Below are 16,867 nucleotides of genomic sequence, written 5' to 3'. Positions count from 1 at the left end.
CCTCCCCCATTGCTCTAGAGTATAGCTAACTCTAGTGTGCAGCTACTGACTAAAGAATTATGAACTGGGCATTGTTTTGTGGCTCTTAGGGTTCTTCTATGTTCCAGTCTGAGACCTGACAACTATTTAATCTTCAGGTGATCCTCTGCTGGTTCAGAAAGAGAGCAAGCCCTGGGCCTCCTATGTAAAAGTTCAGGAACAGTCTCCAGATATTCAGCTTTCAGATCTCTGCACTTCCTGGTCACCTGTGCAACCATGTGCCAGAACAGAATCAAAACTGAACTAGCAAGGGGAGCCAATTCCCCCACACACCATCCCATTTCTTCCTCTATCTGTTCTGCTAAAATCTTTCCAAATAAGAATGTTTAACATACATAATGGAATCCATTGCAATTATGCACATTGTAAAGAAAAAAAGAAGCAATTACAAAAAACAATAATGCAAGATTCTGCTGACACATCCTCAGTTAATTGGAGGCAGGGGAGAGGTCTCAATAAGTATTCACAGAATATCCTAGTAAATTTCATAATGTAACCAAAATAATAAGGAAAGCAAAAAAAATGACAATATAGCATTGTCTGTAACAATACATTTAGAAGTCCTGCCCAATAATTAGAATCACAGCATCTTCAGAGCATTCACAGCATTCTTCATCCAAGAGTGTGATAAAATGATGTAACTGAGACAGGCCATCAGGAAATAACCAAATTAAAGCAGAATATTTAATCATTTATAATCTGGCAAAAAGAAAAAAAGTCCTTGATGTTATTATCTTCATCAGAGGATGCATCTGGTTCTTTTTCAAAAGCCTGAGAACAACTAATTTTGAACCAAGTGACCACAACTTCGAAAAAGAGGTATTGGTATTTAGTTCCATCCAAAACAACACGCAGCTTTGCTAGACAAAACACTGCCATGTGGATAACATTTTTAGGGTGAGGTGAAAGATGGGTGAGGAAAATGCTGATTAATCTTGGTTTTCTAATTGGGTCTGACATGCCAAGCCCTGGAAAGTCTCCCTTCTAGCACAGGACCAGTTTTAACTCTCAAAATTGGTAGAACCTAATCACGGGTAGCAAGCATGATCGAGGGAATAGCGCTTTGGAATGGGACTCAGGACATCTGGGCCCAAGTTCCGTCTCTATAACTTCCTCTTCCTGTTTAATCTTGTCTAACTGTGTCTGACTTCTTGTATGACTATAGATTAATTGATTTAGCCACATACCTCAGTTCCCCATCTGTAAAAAGGAATACTGTTAAGCACTATGTGGTGCTCAGATATTACAGTGATAAGGGCCATAAAATACTTAGATGTGTGTTTATATATACCAAATATTCATATATATATATATATATTTCTACAAATATCACAGGGGGAGCAGTGATTTGAAGGACGCTTTGAAGGACAGCAGATATTTTGCCAAAGTTACTGTACATGTTCTCCACTGACAGGGGTGGTCTCCACAGACAAGGAGAGTTAATATCCAGGAGAGTTCCTAAGAGATCTGTGTCCCAACAATGCTCTTATCATCTATGCCTTCTTTTATGCCAAGTGTTCTTAAATGGTTATATTTTACTTGGTTCATTAAAAGTTGTGTCTCTCTCGCTCCCTCTTGAGTACCTATGAGTAAAATTCATCTGCAGTGGAATTCTACTGCCTTTGAGAAGAGCAGTTGGGTGTTCCTTAGATAAATGCTATCAAATTGTGAATTTAACTAATTTTATCTTCCATTCATAGTCACAACTTTCTTCCACAGTGAGAAACCTTTTTTCTGTTAGCATTACATGGTAAATAGGCATAGGCTACCACTTTGGGATCTAATTAATTTCATATTGCCTCAGTTACATGAACCTGTGACAATTTGGTAAGGTCAAACTAGAGAAAGGCCTATCTGGGAGCTTCCCCCTAAATTCTTAGTTACAGACCATAACAAGAACTCAAACTGTCTTTAGGGCTGTTTAGGGCTTTTCCGATGTTTTTGTACAATAAGTTATATACATATCTGAATATGAATCTTAGCACTTATATAGCACTGTCAGTGGGTCATCTGCCTCACAAGTGCCTCTTTATGGCAGCCCTGGAAGCAGCGCCTTGCCTCAGTTTCCCTCCTCAAGGGGTTTCTTAAATAAACTCCACTCAGGATTTCACAAGTCCAATGACAATAGCCCTCCCTAGGGTCTGATTTTATTCACATGAAATTCACAAACAGAAAAAAGTCTTTCACCTCAGCCTTAAGCTGGGCACAGTCTCTCCTCCCTGAGAGCTCTCTCTCTTCTATACGAGCAGCTGGAGAAGATGCAAGGCCTGACCTGCCTTCAGACCTTCTCTCCAAAAGAAATCAAACTTCCAGACAGGTTTTCTATCCAGCCACACCCTTCCCAGCTGGAATCTCCCTTCCTCATATCAGGACCACGACAGGAGTCTCTCCCTTCTTGCTGCTTATTCCCCCAGTTGTCTCTCCTTGAGCATCCTCCTCTCCCTGCAGCTTTTATAGGGTAATCACCTGACCCCTGCTCAGGTGTGCTGCCTTAGTAACTAGAGGTAGCTGGCCCCAGTCCTCTGACCTTCAAAAGGGCAAGCCACCTTGCGACAAGCACTTTATAGTCCAGATTACAGACAGAGACAATGAACAAGCAACACATCTAAGGCCTGGTCCACACTAACCCCCCACTTCGAACTAAGGTACGCAAATTCAGCTATGTTAATAATGTAGCTGAATTCGACGTACCTTAGTTCGAACTTACCGCGGGACCAGATGTGGCAGGCAGACTCCCCCATCGATGCCGTGTACTCCTCTCGCCAAGCTGGAGTACCGGCGTCGACGGCGAGCACTTCCGGGATCGATCCCAGAAGATCGATTGCTTACGGCCGGACCAGGAAGTAAGTGTAGACCTGCCCTAAGGAAGGGACGGGTGCGGGTGGGATGAGCTATTGAGTTCGGCTACACACTCCTTTTCCATGACAGTCATCTTTGAATGTCGAATGCCAGAGTTTTTTCAAACATGCTTGGTATGCGATACACACGGTGGGTGTATTTTTGTCACATACCTGGAACAAGATGTGTTTAAGGTGCTAGCCACCTTCCATGTTTTGGCTGGGTATTGTTAAAGTTGGAGTGGGAAGTTAGTTGTCATGCAAATCCTGCAGTGGAGAGGAATAATTTGTGAAGGACTCAGAGGTTTTCTGCAGTGTAATGAATCGTACAGTAAGTCTCTTCATATGCAAATTTCCCATTTTTGTTCATAAAAGGCTATGTAAATGGTACATTCACTGTCTTGTGAACAGGCCCGAAAGGTCAAAGTAAAAGACTGGTCATTAATTATTGAAAGGTTAATGCAATAATTTGACACTACATCAGTCGAAAGCCACTTCAAGGAGGTAGTTTAGATAACACAGAGCCCTTTATAAGTCTAATGCACTATTATGTTGGCTCTGAAAAATGAAGCTTACTCACTAACTGTATAACTATAATTTATCCTTTTGCTGACGACAGATGAAGTAGGTGCCAAAGACCAAAACGAAAAAACAAAAACAAACAAAACAGCAAGCAGAGAAACACAGTATATTGTAGCCATTTGGACTCAAGTGCCCAATTATGGATTGATCAAGTCAAGAGTTCAAAGTTGCAAGAAATTTGGGGGAATATAAATAAAGTTAAGATTCTGTCACAGGTATTTTTAGTAATAGTCAGGGACAGGTCACAGGCAATAAACAAAAAATCAGGGAAGCCCGTGACCTGTTCCTAACTTTTACTAAAAATACAGTGTGGGATGGGGAACTAACAATGGGAGTGCTGTGGGGGGCGGGAGGGAGATGTTACAGGCCTCTATTCTGGCCCAGGGCCAGACACTGCTCCAGCAGGCCCCGGGGCCAGATGCTGCTCCGGCAGGCACTGGGAACCACTGCACTGGCAGCCTCTGCTCCAGCAGCCCTGGGGACACCCCTCAGCCAGCTACTCCAGTGGCCCTGGGGACAACCCCCAACCCAGCTGCTTCAGTGGCCACCAGCCACTGCTCCTGCACCCCTGGGGGCAACTGCTCTAGCATGCCCGTAGCTGGCCACTAACTGCTGCTCCGCAGCCCCAGGGCTGACTGCAGCAGCTGCTCCAGCCCCAACACTGCTCTTGTGGCAGGGGCTGATCCACCCCACCCCCTGCTGCTTCAGCCCTGGGACCGCTGCTCTGGCGGCCCTGGGGCTGACAGCTCCTCCAGCCCTGCCATTGCAGAAGTCATGGAAGTCCCGTAAAGTCATGGAATCAGTGACCTCCATTGCAGAATCATACCCTTAACCATAAAGCACCAAAAAAGAAAATGTAAACAGTTTTGTTTTGTTTTATTTGATGGACAAATCTAGATGGCAAAGGTGCCAAACCAAACTTCAGATAAGGGGCGTGTGCATGTCCTGTTTTAATAACTAACCTCCCTCCCTTGCTGGTAGTTTGGGGCAAGGCTTGGGTAAATGTTTCCACCTCTACTTCATTTACAAGAAACAACAAGGTTTTATCCCCTTTCCAACCTATATAAAATGTTTAAGGTCAGGGCTTCTTTCTATCCAGTTCCAATTTAACATTCAAAGGTCAGTTTCCTTAACACACAAGGCAACTCGCTTCTTCAGTGCCCTTCATTTCAACAAAAACACAAAACAGAGGTCAGTCACAGAGACCCTGAAACACATCTGGGAGACTGTTGTTCCCCTTCATGTTTCTGGACTCCCACTCTAGAAGTTCTCTGAACAGTTGTATGAACCTTAAATAATCACAGAATCATAGAATATCAGGGTTGGAAGGGACCTCAGGAGGTCATCTAGTCTAACCTCCTGCTCAAAGGAGGACCAATCCCCCAACTAAATCATCCCACCTAGGGCTTTGTCAAGCCTGACCTTAAAAACCTCTAAGGAAGGAGATTCTACCACCTCCCTAGGTAACCCATTCCAGTGCTTCCTCACCTTCCTAGTGAAAAAGTTTTTCCTAATATTCAACCTAAACCTCTCCCACTGCAACTTGAGACCATTACTCCTTGTTCTGTCATCTGGTACCACTAAAAACAGTCTAGATCCATCCTGTTTGGAACCCCCTTTCAGGTAGTTGAAAGCAGCTATCAAATCCCCCCTCATTCTTCTCTTCTGCAGACTAAACAATCCCAGTTCCCTCAGCCTCTTCTCATAAGTCATGTGCTCCAGGCCCCTAATTATTTTTGTTGACCTCTGCTTGACTCTTTCAAATTTTTCCACATTCTTCTCGTAGTGTGGGGCCCAAAACTGGACACAGTACTCCAGATGAGGTCTCACCAATGCCGAATAGAGGGGAATGATCACATCCCTCGATCTGCTGGCAATGCCCCTACTTATACAGCCCAAAATGCTGTTCGCTTTCTTGGCAACAAGGGCACACTGTCGACTCATATCCAGCTTTTCGTCCACTGTAAACCCTAGGTCCTTTTCTGCAGAACTGCTGCCTAGCCACTCGGTCCCTAGTCTGTAGCAGTACATGGGATTCTTCCGTCCTAAGTGCAGGACTCTGCACTTGTCCTTGTTGAACCTCATCAGATTTTTCAGGTAGTCTGAGGAAGGTCTTGCAACCAGAGGAAACGCACTAAAATTGCCTAGACTGCCAATACCCCAACTAGACCGTAGGTCCCATCCAGTCTTCTACAGTGTCCTCTCTGGAAATATTTCCAGTGCACTTCAAAGGGCCTTAATAAAAGTCTGAATTTGGTAGATGGAGGACTACTCCTACAGTCCCTGCCTCTAATGGATCACTCAAACAGTTAATAAGGAAAACCTCAGGTAGTGAGGTACAGTGCAAGACAGATGATTTACTGGTTAAAACATAAGTCTGAAAACCGACAGATCTGGGTGCTAAGCCTCTGGCTTGTTATGTGACCTCATGCAAGACACGTGAATCTCGCAGTTTCTCCAGCTGTAAAAGGGGAATAATACTTATGCATATTTGTAAAGTATTTTAGGAACATCTTATAAGTGCAAAGTATTATTTACGTTATTATTCTTGCAGTAGCTACTCCAGGGAAGCTTCTATGGATATAAACCCCGATACCAGTGACAGACTTTACTCTTTTAAATGCAATGAAATTGCTATATTTTATTTTGTTTGCTTAAAAAAAAAAGAATATTGATCACAAGACTGAAATAGCCATCAATAAAACACAATTGATAGTTCACTTTACTTCAGCCAATTCTGAGATTGATTTTAGTAGGAATAGAAGGGAAATAAAGATAAATGTAGGCTGACTATCGGGAAATAGTCTTAAAAAGTGAGCTCAATTAGATTGTGAAATAGTTTCCCAAGGGAAGTGATGGAAACCCCTCATTTGAGTTATTTACAACTGAATTGCACAAAGCACAGGGTAATACAACAATCCTGGACAGAGGAATTGACTAAAATAACTTAGGATTTTTCCCAATTTTAAACACAAGGATTCTAAAATTACATTATTATACAGTAGAACCTCAGTGTTACGAACACCTTGGGAATGGAGATTGTTCGTAACTCCGAAATGTTTGTAACTGTGAACCAAACATTATTGTTGTTCTTCCAAAGATTTACAACTGAACATAGACGTAATACAGCTTTGAAACTTTACTATGCAGAAGAAAAATGCTGCGTTTTAACTGTCTTAAGTTAAATGAAACAAGCATGGAAACGGTTTCCTTCCCTTGTCAAATCTTTTTTTTTTTAAACTTTCCCTTTATTTTTTTAGTAGTTTATGTTTAACATGGTTCTGTATTTGCCTTTTTTCTTTTTCGGTCTTTGAGGCTGCCTGATTGCGTACTTCCAGTTCCAAATGAGATGTGTGGTTGACCAGTCAGTTTGTAACTTTGAGGTTCTACTGTATGTTAAGTGCCAAGGAGTTAGACTCTGAATATTTTGCCATTGCAATACGGATTGGACTCTATATGCATATCTTACCTTAGCCAGAGGCTTAGAGTATGTTTTATTCAGGTTTAGGTCTTGAAGTTCAGGGGATGTTTTCACACCAAAAGACCAGCCTCCATATCTAGTAATACAAAACAAAGTAATAGGAGGCTATCTTTCAGCAGCTTCCCTTTCTTAGCATTGTGAGGAATGTTTTCTTGCAACACAGAATTCATAAACGTCTTTATTATTGTTTTACATTTCAAGTTAGAAGTACAGCTCAGCCCCATATAATCACGATACACCTCTACCCCGATATAACGCTGTCCTCGGGAGCCAAAAAATCTTACCGCGTTATAGGTGAAACCGTGTTATATCGAATTTGCTTTGATCTGCCGGAGCGCTGCTTTACCACGTTATATCCGAATTCGTGTTATATCTGGGTAAAGGTGTATTTGTATTTGAAAGAGATGTCTAATCTACTCCTTATATACAGGTGAATGGTATGTGCCTTCAAGCAAACATTTTCCCTTTGAACCCTGCAGATAAAGCCTCTATTTTCAGAAAAGGAAAACACAAATAAGCTGATGAGCAATGAAGGGGTTATGACCATCTGGGGTAGTTTTGATCCTCATAAAAGTGTTTAAACCTTCAAAAGTTTCTGACACTCAAGATGTGTTTTGGTCATTTACCCTAAAAGCATAACTTTCCTCCATGTTATTAAATCAATTTCATGTAGCTTTTCACATGTATGTGTAACACTCTCTTCTTGATAAAGTTGCACCTGCTCAAATGTTTGTAATTATGTCACTCTTCAGTGGTTGACAATTAAGCTGGGCTGAAGTAACGCATAGGTACTAGATCGGGCCATGTCTCAAGCCCTGGCACCTGGAGTCATACGATTATGTCAGAATCAGAGTTTTCACTTAAATAAAAGTAAATTTCTAGCTCTCAGAATTGCAAAGAAAATCTTGAAATGTGACCAGAGTGTTACCAATACAGCAATGCCTGAGTCTACAGAAGGCCTGCAACAATAGCTCTGAGAAATGTAAATTGTCCTATTGATCTCTATGCAGTGTTAACTCCAAATCTACTGCTCTGGGGGACCCTGCCAACACCACCCCAACAGAGGTCTCTGAATGGCAAGAAGGGAAGAGTGCAGAGAACCAAGGCCCACTCACCCTCCCAAACAGATATAGTTCAAGTGCAAGCGTAAATAATGGGAAGCTTCTATGGATATAAACCCCGATACCAGTGACAGATGAAGATTCTCCTTTAGCTCCAAGAGGCCTATGAAGCAGGAAGTCCCATGCTGCACATATACAATTTAGCTGACACGCATATGATTTGTCTGTACGTGACCAAGTATTTGATCAATGCTATTTTAGGGTTTTATACTGCTGCTCAACACTGTACTATCTGAGTGCCTGTGTTATCCTACCTCAGGCTCCGTGTCCCTCCCAGACCCTGGTGCCCTTTACCTTGGGGTTCTGCCCACTGCAGTACCCCCACTCTCTGGGTCTCCCCCTCCTCCTATGCCCTCCTTGCCTCAGTGGCTACTGCCAGTCATCATCTAGCCCCCTTTTTCTGGGGCAGACTGCAGTCTGTAATGGCCACTCATCACTGGCAAGGAGGTTGGACCTGCTGCCTTTCTAGGCCCTGCTGTCTCCTTGCAGCCCCAGTACCTCCTTTGGCCTTCAGCCAGGCCTTAGCCTGGGGACTCACCAGACCCGAGCTCCCCAGCTCTGCCTGCCCTTCCCCAGCACTGCTCTGCTTCAGGTACCCTGTGCTCCTGCAGGCAGCTAGGTCCTTCCCACTCCAAGGCTGGAGTGAGAGTTTTTGCCTTCTGGCCCTGCAACTCTTTTATAGGGCCCAGCCTGGACCTGACTGGCTGCCTCCCAGCCTTTTCCTATTGGCTGTCAGCACCAGCCCTCTCCCAGGGCTGACTTTTAACCCTTTCGGGGCCGGAGCGGGGTGAGTGCCCCGCTACAGCAAGTTGGGCATGTTGAGGACTTTCTACTGTGCAGTAATATCTCTTCAAGCAGGAGCTCTCTGTGCATTGGAACCATGAAGGAGCCACGCCTTGATGCCAAGAATCCCCAGGTTGGGATGTCGGGTGCCTCCTTTGTTCTGCGAGAGGAGGTAAGGAGTGGATTGGAGAGAGATTGGCGGGCACCTAGCAAGTTGTGACAGGTAAGGATACTGAGTCTGTTGGCCAAGTAGGAGCAATCAGTTCTCTTTTTATTTCTAATAGGACTTTCGACAGTTGGGTAAACAGAGGAAAGGTATAGAGAAGGTCCCTGCCAGAGGGGAGAAGGAGAGCATCACCCAGGAAGTGTTGTCCCATCCCTGCTCTGAGCAGTAGCATGGACATTTCTTGTTCAGGTAAGTGGCGAACAGGTCTGTGGTTGATGTCCCCCACGGTCATGAAGCACTGCTGAGTTTATCTCCCACTCATGGTCATGTGGGAATTTGTGACTGAGACGGACCGCTATCAAGTTTTAAGTGCCCAGAAGGTAAGCCACGGATAGTATGGTATCATGGGAAATGCACCAGTTACAGAGTCAAATTGCATCTCCACAGAGGGAGGATAATCTAGCTCCCCTTTGCCAATTTATGTAGTACAAACATGCTATGTTGTTTGTTAGGACTCTCATGTGTGATCCCTTGAAATGGGTGCAGGCATTCCTGACTGCCCTGAGTTTTAGGAGGTTGATGTGGAGGGATATCTCTGTGGATGACCACCTGTCTTGTGTCCTGAGGTAATTTAGATGTGTGCCTCATCCTATGAGGGATGCATCGGTGGTAAGAAGCAATGATGGGGAGGTTTGTGAAAAGGGGATCCCCTTTCAAACATCTGCTAGGTCTTTCCACCAGTCTAAGGACTTTTTGATCCTGGTGGGTAGTGACAGACATTTATCTAGTCTGTCTCTGATTTGTCTGTAAACTGAACTGATCCACATCTGGAGGCATCACATGTGAAGCCTGGCATGTGGTATTACTGCTGTGCCTGCTGCCATATGCCCCAGTGTAGGCAGTGTCTGGGGCATATGGCAGCAGTGTCTGGCTGATATTTGTGGGCTGCTTTGGCCAGTGTCTATGAATGTGGCCAAAAAGAGGAATCTGTGTTGAGGTAGGAGAGCTCTGACCTGTAAGGAGTCAAGGTCGGCGCCTATGAATTCCAGGTGCTGCACTGGAATGAGGGCTGATTTCTGGGCATTGATCTGTAGGCCCAGTTCTGTGAATAAGTCTATTGTAGATATGGTGACTCAATGAACCTCTTGAAAGGACCGAGCTCTGAGGAGGCAGTCATCCAGGTAGGTGTAAATCACGATCCCTTGAAAGCACAGGCACAGCCATTACTGAGAGAACATTGGAGAATACTCTTGGAGTGGATGATAACACAAAGGAGACTACTCTGTACTGGTAGTGGGGTCTTGACCTAAGGTAAATCTGAGGAACCATCTGTGAGACGGTAGGATTGAGATATGGAAGTACGTGTCCTGAAGGTCAAGGGTCGTAAACCAGTCTCCCTATTCCAAACGTGGAATAATCATTGCTAGAGTGACTATCTTGAATTTTTGAGCTTTGACAAACTTGTTGAGTGATTGGAGTTCTAATATGGGTCTCCAACCACCCTTCCTCTTGGGTATTAGGAAATAGCAAGAATAAAAACTTTTGTCTTGTAGATGTTGAGGTACTGGCTCTAAGGCTCCTAACCGGAGGAGACGATCTAGCTCTTGTCGTAGTAAACTCTTGTGAGAAGGATCCCTGAAGAGGGACAGTCAGGGGGCAGGGAGGTAAAATGGATAGGATACCTATTCTGAACAATCTTCAAGACCCATCCGATGTTATGCATTCCCAGGTCTTGCACAACTTTGCCAGATGGTAGTCAAATAGGTAGGAAGCAGTGGTCAGCCGTAGCAGTTGGGCGGAGTGATCTATCAATGCCTTCAAACACATCAAAATTGGTGCTTGGAAGTGGACAGTAGGGATGGGGAAGACTGTGGGGTCAGATGGTTTAGGCCCAGGGAATTTAGTTTTCTTCCTGTGTGGCTTGTAGTAGTGCTGAGTCGGGTATTGGGAGATGCATGGTTTGTGCTGGGGCTGTGGACTAAATTTCCTTTTTTGTCCTGGCTCCCAGCAAGCGGAGAGTGGCCCTAGAATCTTTTAGGGTATGAAGAGAGGAGTCTGTTTTCTCTGTGAAGAGCTTGGTGCCTTCAAAGGGAAGATCTTCGATGGTCAACTTCACCTCCTTAGGGAAGCCCAACAGGTGTAGTCACGACACATGTTGCATAACCACCACTGTGGAGATGGATCGGGCTGCTGTGTCAACTGCATTGAGGGCAGATTATAGCACTGTCTTGGCCACTAGTGGTCCATCCTGGACGATGGCTTTGAACTGGTCACGGTGCAACTCAGACAGCTGATCAATAAAGTTGCTAAGTTTCAAATAGTTGACATTGCAATTGGGGCTTGGTAATTGGCAATTCAAAATTGTAGTATGGCTGAAGAATAGCTTTCTTCTCAAAGAGGTCCAAACACTTCTAATCCCTGTTGTAGAGAGTGGACCTCATTTGGTGTTGATGACCACAAGAGTTCACAACATCCATCATAATGGAGTTGGGTGGAGGGTGAGAGAAGGGGAATTCCATCTCCCTAGCTGGGACATAATATTTATTGGCCCGCTTGCAAGTAGGCACCACCGACGCTGGGGTCTGCCGTTTGGTTTTGCAGGGTCCAGGAGAGCCTCATTAATAGGGCAGGCTATTTTAGAGGACAAGGAGGAGCGTAGTATGTCAAGGACCTTGTGATGGGTGTCCTTGATTTCTTCTAATGGTATCTGTAGAGTATCTACAACTCTCTTTGCCACGTCATGGAAAAGTCAGAATTCATAGGCAGAGGAAAATGGTGGAGGCATGATGGCCTTATCTGGGAAGGAGGAGGAGATGTTGGTCCTCAGAGTCATTTCCTCAATGCCACCCTCCTGTTCCTCCACAATCTGTTCTGGAGGTTCCAAGGCTCTGGATGCTGTGGCCGAAGGGAAGCATCTCAGGCGTTCACGGGTGAGGCTAGAAGCTCAAGAGGCATGGGGGTGATATGCAGCCCAAGGATCCCAGTATGGCCACTGGTGCTGGTGCCTATGGTTGGCTCTACTAAGGTGGTGATGGTGGGGCTGTCTAAGAGTATGACTGGGGACCCTCTTGGCAATGAGCATCATAGGGAGCATGAGAGGAGTAAAGAGACACGACCTCCTCTGGTTCTCTGTCTGAGTCTGCACTGGAGAGTGGGGCTGCGTGGCAGGGCAGCGGAGAAGATTCAGTGTTGAGGTCCCAGTACTGAGAAGAGGAGACTCTGGTATGTCGGATACACAGAAATCTCTAGAGTGCCAGAATTCTGACAGTACCAACCGACTCGCTGCCACTGGCAGTACCGAGGGGGTTGGAGATCTTGCTCGCACCGACCAGTCCAGTGCTGGATGGGGCATCAATGCCAGTGCCATTGGTACAGTGCATACCAGCAGCATCTTCTTAGTGGAGTGCTGGGTCCTGTCTTTGTCCTCCAGTGCCGTTGACTTGGAGCCTGCCCTCATCGGGTCCTTAGGCATGTCAATGGCACATGCCACTCCAGATCTTTGAGAGCTGTGGGAACCAGGCTGGGATTATCTCGGTGCCAACAGTACCGAGGATACAGAGCATGCCAGAGATCATTTACAGCTGGCTCGGGGCTCACTCTGGGAACTTCCTGCTCTATTTTTTGATGACTTGTGAGAGGGGTCTGTGGCTGATTTCTTTAACTCACAAACCCTGCATGTTGAGGTCTGTGGGGAAGCCTCCTGTCTGCTGCCAGGTGATTCGGTGCGGGTCTGGGGAAAGTTAGAGGACCGCCTCCGTGAAGATAATCTTCTGTCTCAATTCCCTGTCCTTGTGAGGCCTGGGTCTGAGTTGCTGGCAAAGTCCACACTTCTGTGGAATGCGGCCTTCCCTGAGGCAGCATATGCACCGGGTGTGCTTGTCTGCTACACGGATGGCCTCTTTGCAGGAGAGACATTTGTTAAAGCCCAGTGAACCAGGCATACCCTGTGGGGGGGAAGGGTCCCTGATGAAAAAGCGGGGGTGGGGAGATAAAGACTGTTTGTTTGTTCGGGAAGAAAGTACAAAAAGAAGAAACTACAACTAAGTCTCGGGAGACTGATTAACTACAGAAATGTAAAAGAAGGTAATGGTCACAAACAGACTGCTAATGGCTAAATCTCTAACCACTGGGGATGTTGAAAAGGAACTGAGGGGGGTTAGCCTGTGTGCATTGGCTAGCCTCATGGCGGGGCACGAGGACAGACAGCACGTGTGGGCCTAACGGACACTACTATTGAAGTTCTCCGATCAGCAGTGCAGGGATGCAAGCATCCCTACAGTGGAACACCCATATGGACACTACTCGAAGAAGAATTTTAAAATTACCTTGCTTTGTTTGTAGGCATGATTAAGTATTCTTCCACATTGAAACCCGAGAGGTTGTACAGAACATGCCCTTTCCTGTTCTTCAGGTAGGCAGCAGACACATTGAAGCTTGGACACTTCTGGAAAACAATATACATATATGAGTAAAGTTATTTTAAAAACCTCAGCGTCTATTTTTTTAGCCATGATTCTGAATTCACACTCAAACTTTACTGCCTTGCTTTTCAGCTGGACTGGCTTTTTCTGGCTTTTATAACTTTTCAACAAATGAGGTATGGTTTTTATGTTCACAGGACATCTGAAATCATGGTAACGGTCACTAGTAAATCAAAGCCACCTTTTATTTCTGTTGTAACCTTATCAGTCAACTTTGTTTTAGAAACAACATTTTTTATGCATGCAATTTTGGGAACGTTTACAGCAATGAAAAGGCAATGAGACTTTTACAGTCACTATCATTCATCTGCTGAAGCTGAAAATAAACACACAAAATTCACTGAACAGAGTATGAGGGGAAGATGGGATTCAAATTCATGTGATGTGTTTGATGAGAAATACATGAAAATGTTCTTTAATGATTTATGGGAATTCTCTCCTTGGGCCAGAGAGTGGGAAGAAGAAGAAGAAGATACAAAGATCTGGTGAATGAGGGGGAACATATATAGTGGACATAAGCTCACAAACAACTATCTACTCCAAGATCTTTTCTCAGAGTCTGGCTTCATTTTCATATGTGAGCAAATGAACTCAAAATACTGTCCTAACCACTTGCAGATTTCAAGTAATAGAGGGTGGAAGTGGGACTATGATCTGTTCATTCTTATTACAATTAGAAGACTATTGCAGGATCCAAATGAGGGTTTGGGAATAGATAGGGGGCAATTGGCTCACAAAGCCCCAGAGTGGTATTGTTCACAAGTGCACAAGGTGGAGAACAAAAGTTCCCATGTGCAGGTGCCAGACACATTTGCAGTCCTTGTGCTATCCTGCAGACAAGGACGGCTTCCTGCTAGTGTCTCACTGGGTTCCAACACCCCCTCCCAACCCCAAAGGGTGAAGGGGAGATGAGATCAGTCCCCAGCCTTCTCTGCACTGTCAAGTTGAGTTTGATAGCCATGGATCAAATGCTGCTAAGACAGGTTTGAGTCCCAACTCCACAAATGCCCAGATCTTGGTTTTGCTGGGCGTATCCACATTCAGATTTATACAAAATTATATCTGAAATGTCTGACAGCTATCTTGGGGGAAAGCACACCTACAGTGGAAGCACACCTGCAGAAAATGACCTAGGGGTTACAGTGGACGAGAAGCTGGATATGATTCAACAGTGTGCCCTTGTTGCCCAGAAGGCTAACGGCATTTTGGGCTGTATAAATTGGAGCATTGCCAGCAGATCGAGGGACATGATCATTCCCCTCTATTCGGCATTGGTGAGGCCTCATCTGGAGTACTGTGTCCAGTTTCGGGCCCCACACTACAAGAAGGATGTGGAAAAATTGGAAAGATTCCAGCAGAGGGCAACAAAAATGATTAGGGGTCTGGAGCACATGACTTATGAGGAGAGGCTGACGGAACTGGGATTATTTAGTCTGCAGAAAAGAAAAGAATGAGAGGGGATTTGATAGCTGCTTTCAACTACCTGAAAGGGGGTTCCAAACAGGATGGATCTAGACTGTTCTCAGTGGTGGCAGATAACAGAACAAGAAGCAATGGTCTCAAGTTGCAGTGGGGGAGGTTTAAGTTGGATATTAGGAAAAACTTTTTCACTAGGAGGGTGTTAAAGCACTGGAATGGGTTACCTAGGGAGGTAGTATAATCTCCTTTCTTAGAGGTTTTTAAGGTCAGGTTTGACAAAGCCCAGGCTGGGATGATTTAGTTGGGGATTGGTCCTGCTTTGAGCAGGGGGTTGGACTAGATGACCTCCTGAGGTCCCTTCCAACCCTGATATTCTATGATTCTATGATATGTCTTTAAAAAAAAGAAATTTGTTTCACATACAGTATCCTCACAGTAATACATTTCTGGAAGATATGATAGTTCACAAGGTTGACCTAGTGACTGCAAGTGTTTTGTCTAGATGTAGACTAATATTTTATATATTATTTCCCTGAAAACTTTAGAAAATGAAGTCAAAGCAATACTAGAGACAGAATGAAAATCACCAGTCATAATGAGCCCAATCATTAGTCTCATTTTGTTAAGGAAAGAAATAAAATATACCCGATGATCTGTCACACACCCACATGCATCCAAGAATTCCTGTGGTGGACTAGGCTCAGTCTGCCAGCATGAATCATTTTTTCTACTGGAGCAAAAACAACAATAAGAACAATCATTAAAAGATAAACTATAATATTTTATCTAACAGTGGATGTCGAAAGAATGACAAACAGTTGCTGTATCTTGACCACCTCCATCTTCACCATCTCCACAATACTGGTGCTAAAACAATGGTTGTATTGTTGTTCTATTAAATTATGTCAATTTTATTCATCATGGATCAGTGTAATAACTTCTGACACTTCTAACTTGGTGGCTTCTAACTTAGCACTGCAAACATCTGCAGTGTGCATGCAAATCAGATATTTTCCAGAGCAAACAGCCAATTAGCTGTACACCAGGTTTTTGTGTGCGTAACATAGAGGCAAGTAAACATACTACCCCAACCAGGCATGTCTAACTTGGAAAATCTGGCCTTCTATTTAATGAACATTGATTCAGTATAGCATCACTTGCAGTTACTGACTATATCACCAACCTTCATTCTTACTGACTTCGGGCCTGATCCAAATCTTGCTGAAATTAATTGGAAGATTCCCACAGACTTCAATGGGACTTAGAAGCCTATTAATGTATTTCAGCTAGAAGCCAGCTCATTCATCAATACAATTTTTTAAAAGTCATACTAAAATGATCAAACAAAGCATAAGGTGTATATGGATATGCTACATAAAATAGGACATAAAATTATTTAATCACCGGATTCCGTGTTATCCATTCTTTTACTTTTGGAGGCACAACTATTAAACTTACATTTCACAAGGAAAGATTGAATCCAGTGCTCTACATCTAGTGAAGATTATTGCTATTCAGGCAGCTAATAGCTAATAACTGTTTAATGAATACATCTTATTACATTAACATAAAATCTTACAAAGCATATTGAGTCTCTCCCCTGTGCAGGAATCTCTGTATCAATGGCAGTAATCATTAGTCACTTAGTACATTAAAAACAGTTGCATTGTTCACACTTACACATCTTGTCTTGAATAGGTGCATGGGTGATCCTGGCCTGAAAAATGTCTCAACAGCACATAAGAAAGGTTTCCTAGATCGTCACTTTCAGTGCTGTTCAGAAGATAGGGGGAATAAATAAGGTAATTAGAACTAAGGAGACCCACATTCAGGCACATGAGATAGAAATTGAGGCAGCATAAAATAACTGTTCAAAACGTGCTATATAGTCACAATATCTCTGAGACAGAAGCATAGCTCACAGTTTATTTCACTGATTAAAAACTAACATTTAAAAA

General features: G+C 44.0%; 1 protein-coding gene across 1 annotated transcript in view; it reads right to left on the bottom strand.

The window, feature by feature from the left end:
• The window catches only part of LOC113407020 (ATP-binding cassette sub-family A member 13-like), a 289,939-nt gene that overhangs the window by 94,879 nt on the left and 178,193 nt on the right, over positions 1–16,867 (bottom strand). Inside the window, exons 44-47 of the mRNA XM_026654099.1 lie at positions 16,590–16,682; positions 15,555–15,636; positions 13,335–13,453; positions 6,928–7,015 (exon numbers count right to left, since the gene is read on the bottom strand). Of these exons, the coding sequence (XP_026509884.1) occupies positions 6,928–7,015; positions 13,335–13,453; positions 15,555–15,636; positions 16,590–16,682 (382 nt within the window). The remainder of the gene's footprint in view (positions 1–6,927; positions 7,016–13,334; positions 13,454–15,554; positions 15,637–16,589; positions 16,683–16,867) is intronic.

Source organism: Terrapene carolina, unplaced genomic scaffold (assembly GCF_002925995.2).
Source record: "Terrapene carolina triunguis isolate 2854851 unplaced genomic scaffold, T_m_triunguis-2.0 Scaffold180, whole genome shotgun sequence".
Lineage (NCBI taxonomy): Eukaryota > Metazoa > Chordata > Testudines > Emydidae > Terrapene > Terrapene triunguis.
This window is presented reverse-complemented; position numbering and strand designations above follow the sequence as displayed.